The 22,725-nt window shown below is 36.6% G+C and overlaps 1 protein-coding gene across 1 annotated transcript in view; it reads right to left on the bottom strand.

Annotated features, from left to right (window-relative positions):
• NALCN (sodium leak channel, non-selective) overlaps nucleotides 1-22,725 on the bottom strand; it is a 321,940-nt gene that overhangs the window by 118,615 nt on the left and 180,600 nt on the right. The window contains 1 exon segment of the mRNA XM_038569986.1: nucleotides 8,855-8,992. Coding sequence (XP_038425914.1) covers nucleotides 8,855-8,992 — 138 coding nt within the window.

Raw genomic sequence — 22,725 nt, forward strand, 5'->3', positions numbered from 1 at the left:
CAAAGTTTGCTTTTCATCATCATTAAACTTGAGTTCGTTCAACAAATATCTTTGCATGTTTAGGCATCACTGCTTAATTAACCTGACAACGTGATGGCACACACGTGAAGCCGTATTTAAAAATCTGTGTGGAGCTGGCATTTCCTCTGGGAACTCCACTTGGACAAGGACTTTTAGCTTGGTCCCCGTCACCGAGCATCGTGATACAGCGGCGACTTAGCACTCAGAGTGAGAGGTGAACCAGGTCTGGGTCTTTGCCTATTTGGAATGGAAATAGGGGGTGCAGGAGAGGCAGGATTAGCTGCTGCGATTGAGAAGAGGTGAGAATTACTTTGTAGTTCTTTCACAGACTCTAATAAGGTGGCAGTAACTACTGTGATGAAGAAACAGAAGTGAAGGGAGGCTGACAGGTCCACTCCTGTCTTACTTAATTTACAGTGTCAATGAGACATTCTTTTCCTACAGACCTAGTGCTGTGCATATTGGGCAGAGGGTGCGTGCTGGTCTGGGTGTTGGCCACTTCTCCCCCAGAAGTCATAGAACTGGGGGACGAGTCTTAGTTCTGAAAGCAAGAACTGTTCTCCGATTCCTTCGATTTTTTTTTTTTTGCATTTGTTGGTTCTGTTTTTATAGAAAGCTGAAATAATGGTCATGAATATTCTGAACCCATTACATTGACTCCTGAATCTTACTTCCAGTGTTTATTTACAGGTGGTACATGTACCACAAGGTTTATCACAGCCATTACATGTGATTCACAGGTTTATATTAAAATGTGATTGATATAATAAATACTTTCTATAGGGACTCACCACACTGAGTCATAAGAGCTTCATCATTTCCATAAAACACTCTTTTTACCTTTACACTTGGCCAATTCTAAATTATGCAGTCAACTTGCTCTGCTTTATTTATTTTTTTAAAATTTAGATTTACATAATACTTGAATTTATAATGTGGCACAGAATACTACATCACAATTTTTTAAATGGTGCATTTTCAGGGGGGAAAGAGGCTAATGGTATAGCTCTTCATTTCCTCTTGAGCTTTGTTAAGGCACATATAGACTTTCAATGCAGTGGTATTTAATTTCTGCAATGCCTTAATTTTTTTTTCTGCAATGTCTTAAAAAAGAAGTTCATATATATTTATGCTTTGGCTACCAGCCACTTTTAATAGGTCTATAACATTCCATTATATTAATATGCAACACAAGTATTTGTTCTACCATTTTGCAGATAGTTCTACCATCATAATAGTGATGTAATACAACTACTTTCTTATTTTATGAGCAATATTGATACATAGTGAATCACCAGTTTCAAAGAAAAACTGTAGAATAATGATTAAAATATCACAGATGTCTAATTCTTCTACTTTGCTCAGATTATAATGTTCATTCTCAAGATATTTTTAGTATTGACAATGAATTTAGTGGGGGAAATGGCACATATTAAGTCTCTGGAAGCCTGGCAAATCTTGTTCCTAGAATTTTTATGAATGACATATCAATATATTGGTGGTATTCTGACCTTCTAGCTGAGTGAATTTCAAAGCATCCATTTCCAGGTTCTATATGGCTCCTGCCCCAGTGTCGGTATTTGGCCACCACAAAATCTTATGACTGCTCTTTCCTTCTGACTGCTCCTCTCCTTCCTTAGACTCTACTGAAAAAGCCAGATTCTCTTGAACTAAGGGTTTGCTAGGTATTTGCTATTTTTAAAGTTTTATACATTCAGCTATAGACAATCTGTCTTCCTTCTTTTTTTTTTTAAAGAATTTATTTATTTATTCATGATAGACACAGAGAGAGAGAGAGAGAGACAGGCAGAGACCCAGGCAGAGGGAGAAGCAGGCTCCATGCAGGGAGCCTGATGTGGGCCTCAATCCCGGGGACCCCAGGACTGCACCCTGGGCCAAAGGCAGGCGCCAAACCGCTAAGCCATCCAGGGATCCCCTGTCTTCTTTCTTTTTACCCAGAATACATTTCAGCACAGTTTGTTAAATTACACAATGCAGAAGCAGGTGTGTTCCTAGTTTCATTAATCCCTCCAGTTTGGTTATGAAATAACTATTCTGCTCACCAGGGTTCTCATCCTCTCTACCTAACACTCAACTTTTGGGTCAGCATGACTCAGGCTGATGAAAGTCACAGTTTATTTTGATTGAAAGAGGGTGACCTTACCATTTTAGACTGGGTTTTCTTGGCTGAGAACCTCTACCTCTGTTTTGCATTCTCTCTAACTCTGCATACAGTCATCTCCTTGTCTTATACATCTTCCCCTTTCCCTTCCCACTTCTTTAAAGTTTACTTTTACTACTTTTTTTTCCCTTATGATACAGCTTAACGACAGCCCATTAGCTGAAATGTCACCTTTAGTTTCATCTCTCTCTACAGTGAACTTTATTAATACTTCCTTCATAAAAATTATTTTCAAGCAAACAATAGAAGCACAGCAGGCATCTGTGGTCAACACCCTGTAATCCGGTTTTTCTTTTTCCTTCTTACCATTTAGAATCACACTATCCTAAGTTGTCTTGTGAGCTGGAGTTGGAAACAATCTCACTTTTTACACAGGTCAACAAAAAGTCAAATGTAATCAGAGCAATGTAAAACGGGGTATGTTCAACACAGATGCACTTTTAAATGAATTCTATAAAATCAAGTTATTTAATTTACACTTTGGAGTGCCCATTTTTTGTCAGCAAAATATGACTATTCTCAGAAATCTGTCACCACAGAAGCAAAATCAAGAGATTGCTGTGTTAATTCAAGCACTTCAAAGGTAACAAAAAGACTATCCACAATGAACGGTTAATTACATTTTCACTCTTTCAGTATTCACATCACAGGGCTTTCCTTTGAAACAATAATAAAGGGAAAAACACTGAGGGAAAAAAATAGAGTCTTTCAACTGGATAAGTAAGTCTTCCATAGTCCTTATCCCCTAATCATAGGCAAAGTGGGGGAAAAGACGAATTTCACAAACACTCTGCAAACTGCAATCAGGACTGAAATACACAATACGTACCTGGCGGATGAGGGAGATATTTTAAAGAGACAATAGATAATGGTTATGAATATGCATTTGCTATACACTTAAGCTTGATTTTCATTGTGGGCTGACAAATTGGTGCCCCCAGGGGGCGATGGAATAGCCCGCTGTTTTTTATTCCAGAACAAACTGCAGCCAAACATGTTTTTTTTTTTTTTTTTTTTTTTTCTTGTTTTGCTGCTTGGCATATGCCTGTCCTTGAAAAGACTAAATCAGGAGCTCCCTGGGTTGTGCGGCACCACTGGGCCAGCATGGATAAAAACAAAGCAGAGCTTGTATATTCATGTGGACTGTTTTTCCTTTTTCTTTCTTTGGCTTAGAATGCTTTGTAGTATTTTGCAAAAAGAAGCATACAATTTAAGAAAAATGCTCATTTTAATTAAGTTCAAGCCTAAAGACAGGCTTATGGAACAGAGATTTTAACTTTTAAGTGTTCAGTTTTGTTTTGTTTTAGATTTTATTTATTTATTTGACAGAGATAGAGCACAAGCAGGGGAAGCAGCAGGTAGAGGGAGAGGGAGAAGCAGACTCCTCACTGAGCAGGGAGCCAGTGCTGGGCTCAATCCCAGGCGCCTGAGATCATGGCCTGAGCCGAAGGCAGACACTCAACCAATTGAGCCACCTAGCTGCCCCTAGTGTTCAATTTTTAAGAGAATGTGATGCATATGTCTCACAGGCCTAGGGCCTCCATCCACATATTTATATGTCAATCCACAAACGGTCTCCAGATCTTTTACCATCAGTATTTTAACTATTTCAGAGCAGGTAGGACTGGATGAGTGAGAATCAGAAGTTTACTATGTGGGCACTGATCACACAGCAATCCGTAGCCTTTTAACACTTGCATCATTTGGTTTTGAATGATAGGTTTTATTTGTTGGTTGGTTGGTTTGTGTTTACTAGTCCTATTTCTGTATTGGTTGTAGGCTCAGAAAGGGCAGGGATTAAGCTCTTGCCTAATCTGGCCAGGTTGTATGTTAGTACTTAGATACGGCAGTTGAGACTCAGGAAAACTGGGTTGAATCAGATTGAGCTAACTTGATCAGCTCAGGATAGTGAATGTGGTTTGGAAGATGTCAGGAAAAACACAGCAACTGCTGATTATGCTTAAAGCAAAATTTCCAGGGTACTGGGAAGTGACCTCAGTCCAAAGACTTTTTGGGCAGTATAGTATAGAGGTGGAAATACCAGATTTAATTTAGTTATGTTGAACATTTTCTTTCACTGAATTAGTTCTCATTAAAAAAAATCACTTATAAATTAAAAAATCTGTGTAGTTGACCTTTTGGCTTTGGTTATCACAATTGGTGAACCCAACTAAGTATCTCAAAACTTAAAAAAATTTCACATAAATCTGGTTAAGAAAAACCAACTTGAGTTTTAATGCAACAGTGTATTCTATCTGTCTCACACTACATACAAATAGTATGTTATGATTCCTTAAAGACCTAATGGTGAAAGGTAGAAATTTAAAACAGTTAGGGAAAGACAGAGGAGAACATTTTTACTACCTCAGGGTGGGAAATAATTTCTTAAGCATGAATCCAGAACAAATACTGAACGTAACTGAAAAACTCATCATTTTGACCACATCAAAATATAATGTCAAAAGCCCTCACAGACACACTGAAATAGCAAAATGCTGCCTAAGGGAGGAGATTTGTAACACCTATAGTAGTCATGGGATTACTACCCAGAGGATAATAGGTAAAGCCTATTGGGAAAATAGGTAAAGCCTACAATACAATTGGGTGAGTCACAAAGATGGCCAGTAAACTTATGAAGAAGTGCTCCCTTATTAATAATGATTGAAATTCAAAAATGCAAGTATAAGGCCAAGTGATACTACCGTCCTACTCATCAGACTGTCAAAATCTTAAGTCTAACGATATCAACTATAAGTGAGAATGTAAGAACACAGGGATTCTCAAGTGTTGCACTTGAGAGGGTGAATTAGTGCAGCTCATGCAAAGAACTAGGATAGGGATATAAGATCCAGACAGTAAATATTTTAGGCTTTGACGGCCAAGAGGCAACACTGATGAAATTCTGTGCATACATACATAGTAATTTAAAAGCGTGCAAACCATCTCTTGCTCACAGGATATATATATATATATATATATATATATATATATATATATATATATATATATATATATAAAGCTTGCGGGCCAGATTTGATATATGGGCTTGCAGACCCATGCCACAGAGCCATCTGGACCGGATCCAGGATCCTGAATTCTACTTTCTGGCCTATATCCTAGAGAAACTCTCACACAAGTGGACACAAGTTACAACAAACATATTTGTTGCAACATTATGAGAGCAAAACATTGGAGGACAACCTAAGTATCCACTAAGAAGGCCCAATGAACAAATATGGCATAGTTGGTCATATTCTATATATTCATGGCTATATGTACTAAAGACCAAATGAATTTTATGTGTCTTAAGATAAAAAGATTTCAAAAACAGTATTTGGTCGTGGGATCCCTGGGTGGTGCAGCAGTTTGGCGCCTGCCTTTGGCCAAGGGTGCGATCCTGGAGACCTGGGATCGAATCTCACATTGGGCTCCCGGTGCATGGAGCCTGCTTCTCCCTCTGCCTATGTCTCTGCCTCTCTCTCTCTCTTTCTCTCTGTGACTATCATAAATAAATAAAAATTAAAAAAATAAAGATAAAAAACAGTATTTGGTCGTAAACTTAGCTGAGAATGTATGTAGAGTTTGATACCATTTATTCTGAAAATGGCTGCTACTAATGATCTGAGGGAAGGAAACAATGATCACATATAAATTGGCCTCAGAATGGTATGTGGTCATAGCAGCGAAAGAAGTGTACAAGGACATCTCCCCCAGGGATTACCATCAGGGCACTGGAGCAGAGCTTCTCAAACTAGAAAATTAATATGAATCTTAAAAGCTAATGGTATAAAATGTTTGTCGATCATAATCTTAAACTTAAAGCACTATATGTGTTGGATGGATACATAAATATGTGGGAAACTAATGCACTTCATTGATTTTAAGACATTCATCTTCAAATTTTAACAACTCTGAAACTGGTATGCAACTTCTCATCTATGTGTCTGGTTATTTGTTGTTTTTTCTTAATGTCAAACAAAAGAAATCTTCCTATAGTTGATAGCATGTTAAATTCAGTAAAATACTTAAAACTGGTAGCTTCAGACCAAATGCACCCTAATCGTTGTCTGGGAGAAGGGGTGTCGGGAAAGAAGGAAAGATTAAGGCAGCGAAGGCCTTGGTCCAGGAAGGGGCATCATTGACAGTTTAAACTGATCAATAATCCTTTGTTTCTAGAAATTAAAAGCATCTAAACTAACATAGTAAAATTTTGACATTTATTAATGTATGCCTTTAAATGCACACACCATCTTATTTAAACTCAGTGTTGGGGAGAGCTGTGATCATCCTCACATTCCACGGCTAATACATCCTCAAAAATACAGCTCACATGTAGATGGCAATCTTGGAAAATAGGCATGTGAGGCATTATTATCCTCATTTTCAGATACAACCCGACAGAGAGGTAAGAGAAGTTGTCTGAATCTTCCAAAGTCACACATCTCGTGACCAGCAGAGCTAGAGGCTGACTCCAGACTTTGAACACCACAGCTATGCTCCTCCTTATTTACCAAAGTGCCCTTGTTGCTTTACAGATTTGGAAAAGACTATGAATAACAGAAGAAATTATTTCAATTTATAAGTTTTTGGGCAGCCCGGGTACTCAGCGGTTTAGCGCCACCTTCAGCCCAGGGCCTGATCCTGGAGACCTGGAATTGAGTCCCATGTCAGGCTCCCTGCATGGAGCCTGCTTTTCCCTCTGCCTGTGTCTCTGCCTTTCTCTCTTTTTGTGTCTCTCATGAATAAATAAGTGAAATCTTTTAAAAAAAATAATAAGTTTTAACTTAGAACCACTCTTTGAAAATCATGGTGAAAAAATTACAATAATTTTTTTGGGAAGATACTTGAATCAGTAGAATGAAAGGCACAATTACATATGGGGTTTCCAGATGTGCTCTGCGGATTCCTAGGTGTGCAGGTGAGCCCCTGGGGGTCCTTGGAAGTGCTTCAGTATTCCATGTTTTTGGCCCTATAAGGAAAATTTAGACTGCCCAAGAAGTCAAAGTACCAGATTTGATATTTTATTTCATCATATTAGTGATCTCTGTAGAAGTTCTCCTGAAAAAAAAAATTGCTTTAGTAAACAGTTTACTAGCCTGAATCATTTTCCTTCTCGCTTTCATTTTGTGTGAGACTCACTAAAGGATCAAATCTATGTGGATTCTTTTCGGCCATGAGGATTAGCAAACAAGTATACTGTTTTAATAGAAACATAATTAGATAGGTTATAACCATACATAGATGATTTCATTTAAATCTATTTTACCTTTAACCCATGATCAGTAGTTAAGCTATTCCATAGTTTTAAAGGAACTTAAACACATAGTAGATGCTTAGTAAACATTAGTTGAGTTCACAAATGAGTGAATGAATGAATGAATGAATGAATGACATAGACTTAAAGGTTCTGGAAGGGAGGAGGCAAAGCCCTCGGGGGCCACGTGTCACACAGCGCAGGCAGATCTGGCTCTGGAAGCTGGGCCTCCATTCCCTCTGTTGAATGTTCTTTCCTTTTGTGCATATTTTAAAAGTCATTCCATGTAAAAAAATGCCAAAACTACTACTTCCAGGTGATTCTACTGCTTGACTCTAAAACTTTGCACCACATTACAATGCATCCCCATATACTTCTTGACGATGAATCTCAGTTTTGAAAGAAAGGCTCTGCCTATAGCAAACGCAACCTCAAACACATCTAGTTTATGAAGCACTTATTTAATTCATATTTAGAATTGGAAGAGCCCTTAATGCTCATTTGTAATCTGTTTTATTTCATTGACTCTTGGCCAGAGGTTTGACTCCATGAAGACAATTTTCAGCAATAGTACTAGACTTCACAATCTAAGGAAACAGCAACTTAGCTGAATGGCCCACAGGCTATAAGACCAGGAAGATGTGGAACATTCTGGCTCTAGCATTTACACTCCACATGGCATTGGGCAGATTTCTTAACTCCTCTGAGCCTCAGTTTCATTATCTGTAAAGTGGGAACATTACTACCTTGGTTGTTTCAAATACTAGGAATAAAATTATAAAACATTTTGCTTTTCAATGAAGAACAGCAGGTTTTTGTTTTTTTCAATTTCATGTCTCTCTGATACAGGATAACATTTTGAATTCTTATGTTGGAACTTTTAATATAATAGCCCTTAAGTCTGCTTCTTAAACACACCACACACACATTTATTGTAAAGGAATACTGAGCTGACTTCTAACTGTGCCCTGGGATCACTTTGTCTTCAGTTTAGTCTCAGTTTGGAAAAGGAAGTGGTGACACTAAAGAATGTGTCTCTACATGATCAATAATAATAACAGCAGCAATAATAATAATGTAGTCCGGCTGGATCCTTAGATTATCTAGAGTGGGAAATGCTTAGAGATAGTTAAACAGGTACACAAATGTGTTTCCATTTTGTCTTGACTTGTTTTCTCCTATGCAGACATCTGACAGAGCCACCTTCCTTATATCTGAAATCTAGTTCCTCAAGGAGCTTGATTCATAGGAGTTGAGATTGGCAGGGACCTCATCTGGCCAGACTCTATATGGGTTCTCCCGTTCTTGCTCTGAAATGGAAACTAGGCCACAGAAACCGGCTGATGCTCACCCCATTATGGTTTTAAGATAGAATTGAAAATAAGTGCTAAACTCACCAGAGTGGCAAAGAGATGGTACAAAATGAAATAGATGGCCACCACAGGTGCCCACATGTGTCCCACAGCATTCAAGGTTTGGTCCATCACGTCTACCCATCCTTCCTGGGTGAGGATCTGGAACATGGACATAAATGCCTGGGGAGGAAGACAAGGGAAGTGTGAAACACCAGCTCAGGCGTGCATGTGCATCCAGTTTAAAACTAGTATGTAATGTTGGAGGACTCTGATCTCAATATTATTGATCTTTATCTGACTCTTGGGGAAGAACAGCCTTAATTCAACAGATGGGAAAGAGCTGAGAACTAAAGATCCTAAAAGTCTGATATCTAACTTTTCAGTGTGGAAAACTAAAATAATCACCCCGAATTAACATTAGCCTTGTGGGTGGGTAAATACTACTAAGTAAATTAAAAAAAAACATGAGGACCTTTTTTTATTTGACTTTCTTTTCTTTTCTTTCCTCTAAGCAAGCTAACGATTTAACATTTCCAACAGATAACTGTATTTTTATTTTGCTGCTAAGTGCAACTTATTTTTATAGTGAATTCCATTTGACTGTCTAAAGGCATATGAGAATAATAGCCTTAATTTTACTTTTATAGTACCCATCTATCAAATTATTTCAGTTATATTAAAAACACTAGACTCTTTAAGAAAGAAATATTTCTTTTCTTTTTTTAATAGAGAGAGAGGGGGGCACAGGGAGAGGCAGAGAGAGAATCTGAAGCAGCCTCTGTGCCCAGAGCAAGCAGGACTTGGGGCTTGATCTCATGACCCTGAGATCATGACCTGAGCTGAAATCAGGAGTGGGGGCCTTAAGGAACAGAGCCACCCAGGCACCCCAAGAAAGAAAGATTTCTAAACATGTTTTTCATAATTTTTTCTGTTTTATTTTCAAGGCACAGAGTCAAGACCATGAAAGGGGCCAAGACGTAAGTAAGTAAGTAAGTAAGTAAGTAAGTAAATAACTACATACAGAGCATGCCAACAAAATCCAGCCAAGCTAAAAGACTCATACTTTCTCTGCCAAGATCTTTGGTTAGTTCCATTCTTACACATTTTTCTTATTAAATATGGGGATGTATAGCTTTGATTCGTGCATACATTAGTGGTCATTATATGTTCCTTAATGAGAATTTATTACGATGATGATGTCTGAAGAAAGTGACAACTGGAATCTAGTGACTCTCTGAAAATGTCTTTATAGGCCTTAGTACAATGAAGATGTAAATTGGACTCTCAGATTCCAAGAAATAAGGTCGAGGATAATACGAAATGGATAGAACCCAAGATAAGAGCCCTGTTACACTGATAGAATTTTAGAGACAAATGCACACTACAGACAATCTACTCTGACTCTTTTATTTTTGAAGATAAGGAAAATGAGGCTTAGAGATGATAAGGTGATCAGGCCAAAGTCACTCTACTAATGTGTACACTGACAGGTAGCACTGAGGCATTATGACTCTGAAGTAAGTCCTTTTCCAAGTATTGCATTCTATCTGCAGTAAGGTCTTGAAACCACTGCTTTCCAGGCTGCACCCCACACAGTAAACTCTCTTAGCAGTTAGCTTTGCTAGGGGCATTTAAATGAACTGTTTTGGAAGTACAACGTTAAATGCCTAGCGCATAGTGGGCCCATTTGAACAAAGGAGCAATTAATTGTTAAATGATTCTTGTGCTAGGTTTTCCACTTATCTTTTGTCTTTGTCAGAAACACTTAACATCTCTTTGAGTTAATTTTTCTATAATCCCATTACCCTACAATGTGTTTTGTTCATGAAAGTACGAAGTAGGCTGTTATTGATGCTTGAACTCAGCATTGCCAAGGACAATATAATGCTTTCGTTGCCAGGATGCCTAAGAGAATATTAGCTCTAACTCATCCTAAAAATGCTTCAGAAGATTTTGCAACACATCATTTAACTTCATAAGTATGCCAGCACTTATCATTGATGGCAATTATTTTTTTCTGTGTTTTTTTTTTCTAATATGTATTACATCCAAAGACAAGTTCCAAAGACAATTCATATAAAAATATCAAACTGCTGTATTTTCTTCAATGAAGATGTCACCAGTGTGAAAGTGTGTGTAAATCCTAAAGGCTCAACAGCAATAGGGGAAGATCAGAACACCCACCAGTATAAAGGGAATTTTACCTAACATGGATTCTTTCCCCCAAAATGACAGGCAATCTTGTGATTAAATCCAACATTTATTCTTAGTATCTAGAGACCAAAAAAATGCAGGTGTACCTTTCAACTGCCTTGGGCACTAACCAAATTAATTTTTTTTTCATCCACTGCATTAGCTTTCATGAATACTCAGCTATTACACATTCAGTAAATGCTTGGGAACATGGAACTATGGGATTGTAACCTGTTGCTGGCAGATAAGCAATGTGGGCAAGAACACTGGGGTTATTTTCTACTCTTTTCAGAGTCTCAGAAGAAAAAAAAATCTCATTTCTGCACAGCTTAGCCACCTGAAAGTGCATGTTGTAAGATGCCATGAATTATATTTGAGAGCAATGCTTTGTTAACAATGTGAATGTTTCTACCTGCTTATGTGGATAAACCAATGAAAGGTAACGCCATGAAATACTTCTATTATAGGCCAAAAATTAATTTGTGCCTTGCCTGAAGGCTGCTATGTCAGGTTTGTTGAGATTTTATCCAGAAATTTAAATCCCAAAGATTGAGCTGTAACTCAAGTACACTTATATTTATATTGTCCAGAGAATGTGTGTCCCTTGGAGTCTGCTTAGCTTATTTATTTAAACGTGGATTATTAGTGGTTTCTGGAGGCTTGATGTGTCAGGAGTTGAGATGAGGAAGACATGGTTTCCTCTACTAAGAAATTTATAATCAAGAGTGATAGGAAAGGATGAAAATGACCAATTCTAGGAAAAGGCAAAATGGAAACTATGGTGTATAAGAGTACTATTGGTAAAGCCATCAAGGAGCAAGTTAGAAGTACCAATGTATCCCTTTTGGGTGAGGCAAGAACTGTTTGGGGAAAATTATGGCAAGTAATTATCATGATAAAAATGAAGAGAAGTATATGATGGAGAAGAGGGCAAGGAAAAAAGGCCTGGAGGAAGTCGTCTCTTTTCTCTGAGCTACCTATTCTTACATAATGCCAATTTCCTATCCTGTTGACCTTTCTCTATTGGTTTCCACCAGCTCTTTATAAATTAAGAAACCTAATCTTTTATCTGTCATATATATTTAAGGTATATTCCTCTATCCATTTCTGGTATTTTTTTGCAAACATGAATTTTAATTTCTTTGTGGTCTAATATGCTTTTTTCTTTTATCTAAGATTAAAAAACTTCTCTCACTGGAAGATTAGACTTAAATGTACTCATACTTTTATGAAGTAGTTATAGTTTCTTTCTCTTATTATGTTTAACATGCTGAACCAAAAGTCACTATTTAAATCCATCTAAATCTGGAATTTATTTTAGTATAAGAAGTGAGATAAGGAATTTATTTTTTCAAATAGGTGATCAGCTGACTCAGCACAAAATAATTGAAAAAAAAAATCTATCTTTTCACTAATTTGGAATACCGCCTTTATTAAATACTGAATACTCATATAATTTCAGCTCCAGGGATCCCTGGGTGGCCCTGCGGTTTGGTGCCTGCCTTTGGCCCAGGGCGTGATCCTGGAGTCCCGGGATCGAGTCCCATGTCCGGCTCCCTGCATGGAGCCTGCTTCTCCCTCTGCCTGTGTCTCTGTCTATCTCTCTTTCTCTCTCTCTCTCTCTCTTTCTCCTAGTCTCATGAATAAATGAATAAAATCTTAAAAAATATTTCAGCTCCATTTCTAAATGTCTATTCTTTTCCATTAATCTATCTCATGTCCAGATTGCCTAACAATTGTACATTCATTTTAATAACTGGTAGGATTCCTAGCTGCTTTTCATAATATTTTGAACTCTTTATTAATTTTAAATATTAATTCCTCAAAACATCTCTTTATTAGAACTCTATTAATTTTAAATATTAATTCCTCAAAACATCTTGTTTTATTTGTTGAGATCACATTAATCTAAGAAAAATTGATATTTCTTATTCTCCAATCTCACAGGAATGTTTACCTTTCCATTTATTAAGTTTTTATTCATGATTCTGAACAAATATCTTTTTTTATATAGTTTCCACATATTTCTGGTTAAGATGATTAATATTACTTTTCAAATTTAATCAAGGTGATACCATCTCATTAAAATGTTGCATAGTAAAGAAACTTGATGATTGGTTTCTTAATGAATGATAAGCAACAGCTGTATGCCTAAGCATGTTTTTCACTCCTAATTGGTCTTTCATGCTTGTCAATACATTGTTAATCAACAGATTGATAGTCAATCTGTAGACTATGAAAATATTGTTCACTGTTGAATCCAGTTTTGTTCCCAGATCATACTTCCTCCTCCAGTGCTCCAATGTATGACCACTATGGCAGAGGGAAAATGTTCCAGGTCGAGTGGCTCTCTTTCTCACTTTCTGCTAATTACTCAGAAGTCATGCTCAGTTTCATGTTTATTTTAATCTTTGTTTTCTTACATGATTTTCAGTTTAGTTTAGTTTTGGTTGAGATTTTCTGATTGTTTTTCACACATTTCATTCAGAAAAGAAATAGATACTATTTTTCTCTTCTACTTCTTATAGCTTCCAGTTTCTTCTGGTTTTTATCTACTGTTTGGAATAAATTCCACTGTTACACTCCTATAGCTGTTCTTCACTTTTTTTTTTTAAGATTTTATTTATTTATTCCTGAGAGACAGAGAGAGAGAGAGAGAGAGAGAGAGAGAGAGAGAGGCAGAGACACAGGCAGAAAGAGAAGCAGGCTCCATGCAGGGAGCCCGACGCGGGACTTGATCCCAGGTCTCCAGGATCAGGCCCTGGACTGAAGGTGGCGCCAAACTGCTGAGCCACCTGGGCCGCCCCTATAGCTGTTCTTCCTAAAGCTTTTGATTACCCCAAAACCATTTGATTCTTACTCTCAGGTATTTTTCTTTGGGAGTCTTATCAATTGTTTTAATCTGGACTAATTGCTTTCTAGATCTGCTCCACAGATGTCAGAATCTTCATTTTTAGCTTTCTTATCTAGATCTTTTGTTCTCTCTATTGTAGTGTCAGAAAGTGATCCCAGAATCTCATCCCCCCTTAATACTTTGCAGAGACAGAAGTATTAGCTGGGGCTATGGGAAGTTATGCTTGGAATATCAAATTTCAGGCATTTCTTCAATTCAGATAGGTCCCAGAAATGTTTATTGCTGCCAGACCTATCAGTCCCTAGGTGTTGGCATCCTCTGATTCACCAGTGCTTCCAGCCATCTCCAAGGTAGGGTAGACAGGCTCATTCTGCTGGTTTTGGTTCTCCGTGTGGAGGGAGAGGACAAGAGGGGCTCTCCTTACCACCCTGCCCCCAGGGCCACCTGTCCCCTCTTGGCTTCTGTTTTCTTCTTTCCTCTGCATACTTGCATTGTGCTAACTTTCTGTTTATTGTGAGAGACAATTCATTTTTGGAAGTTAGGATTATTTTGCTTTCACTCTCAAGCTTTCTTCCTAGCTGGGAAAAATAAAATGGTGAGATCTAGCATTTTATTTTGCCTCTGGTAAAACAGCTGGAACAAGTCACTTCTACACTTGGGGATTTCTCATTGTCTTTTTTCCAGGCCTGTCATGCTCCCATGGCCCGGTCTCCTTAAATTGAGGGAGATGAGTACATGTTTATGATTTGCTTTTCCAATTTTATTTTCTTTTCAACATCTGGAAAACAGGCTTGAGGCATGAGCCTAGAGAGTTCATCCTCTCTCTATGATATTTTTCTTTCTCTCCCCCTTGCCTCCCTCCTTTCAAGTAGCTGCTATTCAAAGATAATGGTATGAAATTGTGGCCTTGCCTCTGTGTGGTTATTACTGGTGTAATTTTTTTCTGGCTGATAATTAGCTGTTTTATTTATTTATTTTTATTAGAGTTAGGTGAAAGCAAAGCAAGAGTATTACCCTATACTGAAATAAATAGGCTATGTCTTTGTCTAGGCCTTGCAAAGCAATTCATAACCCTTTAAAAAAGATATCATGGATGTCCTTTGGTAACTTGATGCCCCAATGTATATTTTGGGTTTTGAGTATGTGTGGGTATCAGTCTAGGTTAAAAAAATAATTAAATAATTTTAAAAAGTAGGATGGGTAAGTACCTCAAGTTTTGGTCAACATATAGTGAGCAGAATACACAGTATGATCTCATACGTAATATACAAATCTAGATGTTTTCTTGTGTGCCTTAAAATGATTGAAAGCCTATAAAATAAACTTCTTAGTACTTTGGAGACTGGAATGAGGAGGACTGAAGAACCAGGAAAGGGGTAAATATTCTCCTTTGAACTTTTCAAAGTAATATCTTTACTGAGATATATTCTACATATCATAAAATTCATCATTTAAACTGTACAATTAAGTGTTGGGCTGCTGGGTGGCTCAATCAGTTAGGCAACTGACTCTTGATTTCAGCTCAGGTCATGATCTCAGAGTCCTGAGATCGAGCCCTGTGTTGAGTTCCTCACTCAGTGGGGAGTCTGTTGGAGATTCTCTCTCTTCCTCTCTCTCTGCCCCTTCCCCACTAAAATAAATAAACAAATCTTAAAAAAAAAAGTCTACTATTATGTGCTTTTAGTTTATTTGTGGAGTTGTACAACATTACTCAATCTAATTTAAGAACATTATTTCCCTTTTCCCTCAAAAACTATGTACCCATTGGCAGTCACTCCCCATTCCTCCCTCCTGCAGCCTTCAGCAACCAATATTCTTTCTGTCTCTATGGATCTGCTCATTCTGCACATCTCCTATAAATGGAGTCATACAGTCTGTGGTCAGGGTTCATCCATGTTGTAGTGTGTTATCAGCACTTTACTACCAACTGATATTTCACTGTAAGGATATACCACATTTTATCTATTCATCAGTTGATGGGTGCTTGTGTTGTTTCCACTTTTTGACTATTGTGAGTAATGCTGCTCTGAACATTCTCATGCAGGTTTCTGTGTGGACATAAAAATTCCCTTTGACTTGATATACCTTTCACTTTTTGTGTTCAAATATATGTTAAAACAGATACTTATTTTATTTTGAAAAAGATACACATCAAACATTTTAAAACTTGGAGAAGAATACCACCCATTTATTTTATCTATCTTTATCTGGTTTCAAGAACTCTTTCTCTATAATAGGTTTGCTTTTGAAATGAAATACACTTGACAGCTTATATAGTGGCTCAACCTTTTTATGGGGAGTGTCCCTGCTGTGTCTTACTACCAGTCAGCCCTAAAATAGAAGACTTGACTTGATGGTATTCACTGAGCATAAAAGTGACACCTCCTTTCGTTTTAATTGCCTTAATTAGTCACCTACTCAATGTCCTTGTTCCTTTTTTCCCCACTCAAACGGCAGTCATATGTTGGGGAGTTTTATCCTCTGAAAAACTCACTAACATCATGATCCTCTAATATTTTGTTTTATATTTTATTTAAAACTTGCTCAACAACTCAAAGCTGTAATATATTTTCAAAAGATTTATTTATTTATTTATTTTAGAAAGAGTGTATGAATGGGGTGGGAGGGGCAGAGAGAGGGAGAGAGAATCTGAAGCAGTCTCTGCTCAGCACACAGCCTGACATGGGGCTCATCCCACAACCATGAGACTATGACCTGAGCCAAAACAAGAGTCAGATGCTCAACTGACTGAGCCACCCAGGTGCTCCTAAAATCTGTAATGTTTAAAATGAAATCAAGAAATAGTAAATGTTGGACTTACCTAATGTTGGCTGGCAAAATCATGACTGACAAGATCAAGGTCTTACGGAGAATTGTGGGGGTGGGGGTGGAAAAAAACAATAAAAATGACACTTCTAATGTATTTTAAAATCTACAGTAAATAAAGCTCTAAGAGCAACACTTACTGTGGCTAAACTAAGTTATTCATAAATAAAAACTCTGTGGATTTGAAATCTGGAGTGAAGATATAGCGCTGTAATGTCAAAGCCATTGACAGTAGCCATTTCTTTACTTCAGATTCCTCCTTAATGGTCAAGACAGAATTCTGTAGTTCATCAATTTAGTTACACTTTTCCCAGTTCCCCATACTCCATTGCTCTGGTTTTTGGCAGGAAAAATGGCAGCTCCAAGGTGATGTCTGACTCCTCATGGCTGTGTCCACCCTTCTGGCTGCTCTAAGGAGAGAGTTACCCCTAGGAAAACAGGATCCCCTCCCCCTGGGGTATTGGTGCCTCAATACCATTCAGGAAGCCTTTCCCCTTTGTTTCGGTGATTCTGTTACTAGCCACAAGCTTTTCAAAACTTCTTGTCATCTGTCATCTAACTTCATCCATCTCATCTTTGCCCTCACTCTCAAGAGATAACCTTCCCAGAGGGGAGAGCTAAGAGTGTCGTTTAAAATAGAAGTTGAATGAGCTGAGTATAAGACCTCGACCTGCTCTTGGTGGCAGAGCAGTAAGGCAAAGAACCAAATGTTCAGCTCTGCAGTCACAGGGCCTGTGTGTGAGATTAAATTGCCGACCAGTTTAGTGTCTCTGGGTGAAACACCTAGCCATCCTGACACTGAGCTTCCTCCAATGTGTGATAGCATCACTCTAAAGACTGTTTTGAGAATCAAAATATGTGTGAGTACTTTATAATCATGAAAGCACCATACAAGTAATATTTTTAATAAAAATAAATCTTTCCCAAATGGGATGCCTGGGTGGCTCAGTGGTTGAGAGTCTGCCTTTGGCTCAGGTTATGATCTTGGGTTCCTGGGATCGAATCCTGCATTGGGCTCCCTACCGGGAGATTGTTTCTCCCTCTGCCTGTCTCTACCTCTCTCTCTGTCTCTCATGAATAAATAAATAAAATCTTTAAAAAAATCTCTCCCATGGAAAAACAACTTTAATAACCCTTCTTTGGATTTCAGAACTCGCATATAGTTTCTAGGACTCTTATGTTACAATGTGATTCCATTTGTATAAAGTTCAAAATTACATTGGATAAGCTACGTTTTTAAGAATATATGTCCTTTTAGATATGTGATTTTGAAAGTATGACTGTTTGGATGGCATCATTTTATTTCATCTTTGAACTTAATGATTCCCTGGATATCCTCAATAGCTATAAATGTCTCTGTTTTATGATCTATTAATTGGAACTGGCAGTCAATTTGAAAACTTTGTTTTAACACAGTATATTTTCTAGTCCAGCTTCCCAGACTATATTTTACCTATAAATTACAGAAAAAGGCTACAGTAAGTGTTTTGTTACTAATAGAGCTGATAAATTGCCTTTTGGTGCTGCTAATTCATCCATGTATTTATTGAGTAAACAGTAAAAATCATGTTGTTAGCAAATGGACTGATAACAGACCGCTAAATAAAATAGGAGCTGTTATCACATACATGGAGATCTTGAAGTTATCACATACATGGAGATCTGAAAACACAATGGGACACTGACTGGGTTTTGTTGCAGGGCCCTGTTATGGAGAGTTTTGTTACCACTGACTTTTAAATGGTAAAGGTTTTAGACCTTGTAGGTCTCTCTTTTTACGAACTCTTTTGGAATTTGAGATTTGTTGAAACCAGTTACCTTTGTTTAATAGAAGTGAAATATTTAAGACATTAATCTCTCTGTAAAATGGTTATGCCTTATTCCTTGTCATTGAGAAAGAAATAAAAATTAAAACAAGGTTTTAATTAATTCTGTGACTGCCTTTTATATTGACAAAAAAAGGTCAAGCAGCTATTTGCTTTTTTCCAAAATGAACCCACATTATTTATTTCACTTCTATAATTCCTAAAATGTGCTTGTTGCCAAGCATTCCATTTAAATGAATAAAAAGGGAGGGAGGGAGAAAAAGCCTGTTATTGGTCAAATTTTAGACCACTATGGAAAAGCCTTACTGAATCGAGACTAAGGTAATTGGCCTTAAATGTCAAAATGAGCTTGAATGTAATTAGAAGCAAAGCAGACATCAGAACGTTATGCCTACTCCGGCAGCAAATTACTTTAAGTAGAGCCTACACTTAAATATAATTTCAAGAGTAAAAGGAAGGATGGCAAAAACTCATTTGCAAAAGCCTGTGAATATTTTTCTAGTCTTAAAAGTGTCTGTAGGTGTATCCAAACATCTCTCTTCTTTCAAATGGCCATGCCTGAGTTCACTTTTACACATAATACCATAAATGACAAAGGAGACAAAATCACAGATTTGTAGTCTCCTGGGATTTCTTTCAGGATAAGATCAAAATGACATAAGGAGAGACACTGAACCATGACTAGCATTTACATGGTGCTTTACAGCTCCTGAAGCAGTTAATTGTCCATTATGCAGAGTAACTTGTACAATAACCCTGTGAATTATTATTACTGTACATATTGTAGCCCCCACTGAAGAGCAGAGCCTTACTGATTGACCTAGGCCTGCAGGGAGCAAATGGTGGTGGTAGCTCTCTAGGCTGGGATCTGTTGCTTTTAAATTCCTGCTGTCCTTTTGAGCACTGCAGGTCCAAGACATCTTAAGCTCTAATAATTGATTTCCTTTCATAACTGAAATTACTAAACCAAACAATGTAATATTTAAAACTTTTACCTTATTTGTCTAACATAGTACTGGGTACATGTCTAAAACTCCATATTATGCTCGATTGATGAATGAAACATAGGATCTTCTATTCCTTGCTAAAAATAGCTCCACTCATTAACATTTTTCCATATGGAAAGGACATAATGTTTTCCTTTTCATGAGAATCTAAAATCATAGAATTTTAATTTGTTTTAATAATAAAAATATATTAATCATTTATTATTTAAATGTTAAAGTTCCTATATTAGGAGCATTTATCTTAAGGAAAAAAATATTAAGATGAACTGAGTGAACTTAAATTTTTCCCCTAACAATCTTTCTTGCAGAGTATGATATTTTTAGTCGAAAGGTATACTTCCCACCGATTATGTTAAAATAATTTTGAAATGCAACCATCTAGCTGACAGAACAAACAGCTGTGAAAATGAGACCTGGAGGTTTATGCAAATAGGAAACTTCTGAATTAATTTTCTTCATAGAACAGACTGTCAAGTTTCTGGGAGTATTTATGCCCTATTTCTTAATTAGTGATTTTGCTAATGTCAGTCATATTAAATTTTCATGATATAAATGATGCGTTTCATTGGCAAATATGTGCTACAAAATTGCAGATGAAAGCTGACATTTTACTTTTGGTGCAAAAAAGATTTAGGAATGTATACAAAAGAAACAGGGCTCCTGAAAGGGCTGATGTGTGTCCTGTTGTTAAATAAGCTGGAGATTTATTAAGAAAACTTCTGTAAAGAAAATACCACGGAGCCTACACAGGAAGTTTCAGTGTTTTCTAGCTGTTGGTTTGTATACTAATGCTCAAGAACAAGGTTTTTCTATTTGGCCTTGAATAGAAATCAACTATGGTAAGAAAAAGCTTCTAGTTTTGCATTAAAAAAAAAAAAAAAAAAAACCCAAACCCTATACTTTAGAAGGACTTTGCCATTGTTTGGCTCTCTTTGACTGGGCTTCGATTTCCCATTTTTCTTCACTAAATTCACAAATAATGGGCTTTACTGCAAATTATATTGTCTCTTCTTCTCTATCACAAACACAGATTTCAAAGCCTTGCTTTTTTCCAGATAGTATTGTTTAGTACTCTGATACCTTCTAAATAGATTTGATAGTTGTTCATAAGTAAATGTTTAATTGAAATGATCTGACTTTAATAAAGCTGATTTTACAAGTCATGAACTAAAATTAGTCTTATTATATAACTAAAATTAGTCTTATTATATGACTAAAATTAGTCTTATTCAACCATAAGGCTCTGGTAAGAATAGATATATAAAGGGGTACATTATCTTTTTTTCTGGGCATTTATGTGTATTTGAAATAAAACTGAATTCAGCTATAAACATAATTTTTATTATGCTTTTTTGCTTAATGTTTTATCATCATCATTAGCATCACGTATGGTTTATCTCATAAGTTAGTCTGTAAAAATGTAGTTTTGATAACTGTATGACATGCCACCATATTTAAAACTTTAGATATTGCATGGTGATTGGACATTAAAGTTGTCTCAAATTTTTCACAATGGTAAATCATGTTACAAAGAGCATTTTTTTGGAGATCAATCTTTGTATGCATCTTTGGTTATTTTCTTGAAGTAGATTTCTAGAAATGCAATCACTAGATCAAAGAGAAAAAATGCTTTTTGGTGTCTTCATATATAATGAAAAACGGATTCCCAGAAGAGTTACACAAATGTTCACTGCCACGTGCAATATGTAAGAGGACTTTCTGCCAGCAGTGCACATCACCATTAGCCAAAAAAGAAAAAAACAAAAAACAAAAAACAGATCTTGTCCATTCAACACTTTCTTCCTGACATGCATTATAAATTAACGTTGTATCATCATGTTTTCCTTTGTTCTTAAAAATTATTTACGGACATTATTTTTGACTTGCTTGAAAAGTTAAATTTGTTCTTCTTTTAGGCCTAGAAAGTTCTTGACCATCCAAGGTGAAAGATGATATTTTCTCTTTGTTTTTCACATTTTCACACTTCAAATACCCTTGCTCTAATTCATCTGGAAGGTATTTTGATACATAGTACCAGGAGATTCTTGTATTCCCAATATTGCTTGTTTGATAATAATTAGTCTTGTAAGCATTCATTGGGATACATTCTTTGCCAAAGGTCTTTTTAGTGCATGTTTGCCTATTCATTTGTATGTTAACCCTAAATAACACTCTTTATTATTGTAGCCTGATACATTTTCTTGTTGGTTCTCACCAATTTTTGATGATGCTCCTCACTGCTTTTTCTTTATTTTATAACATCTATAATGTGGGGAAAATACTTCCTTAATAGGGTGTTTGGGGGATTATATTAGATATATGTGGATATCTATGTGTGTACATGTGTACGTCTTGCTCTCTCTTTTTTTTTAAGATTTTATTTATTTATTCATGAGAGACACAGAGAGAGAGACGCAGAGACATAGGCAGAGGTAGAAGCAGGCTCCATGTAGGGAGCCTGATGCGGGACTGATCCCGGGATTCTGGGATCACACCCTGAGCCAAAGGCAGACACTCAACCGCTGAGCTACCCAGATGTCCCTCTTGCTCTCTCTTTATGAAAACTTATTGTCAGAAGGCATCAAATGTAAAAAGTCGCATAGACAATTATTACTATTGATAATATTGATAATTTTTTATCACTATTACTATTATCACTATTGATAATAGTGACTATTTTAAAATTATTATTATTACTATTATTATTACTATTGATAACAATGACTCCAGGGGAAATGTCTTTCTTAACTTAATCAGGAATAATAATGTTTCTCTACAAAGTAGTTTGTTTTTACTTCATAATCATTTTTTGTCTACCTAAGTCTATATTTGCTAGAAAAACAGGAGTCCCACTTGTACATGAACTCCAGCAAACATGAACGTCCTCGTGGTGCACATCTGTGTTTGGGTTTCGTTTCTGGGTTCACTGTAACTTTGTTTTTATTTTCCTTTTAGATTAATTCTCTTAAATTTGGCTTAAATTTATTTGACCTGGCTATAATCCTTAATGGATACATCATGTTCTTTTTGGAATACGGCAAAATACAATAAACATTTCTTTGCATGTCTTGTTGAAATGGCAGCAATTTTAAGACTACTTTAATAATTTTTATATAGTTGAATAATGCAGAAATATATCTTTTCTTATATTCCAATACAGTGTCCCCTTTTTTTATTTTGCCATGTCTTTTTATAAGCCCCATTGGT

Source organism: Canis lupus, chromosome 22 (genome assembly GCF_011100685.1).
Source record: "Canis lupus familiaris isolate Mischka breed German Shepherd chromosome 22, alternate assembly UU_Cfam_GSD_1.0, whole genome shotgun sequence".
Taxonomy (NCBI): domain Eukaryota; kingdom Metazoa; phylum Chordata; class Mammalia; order Carnivora; family Canidae; genus Canis; species Canis lupus.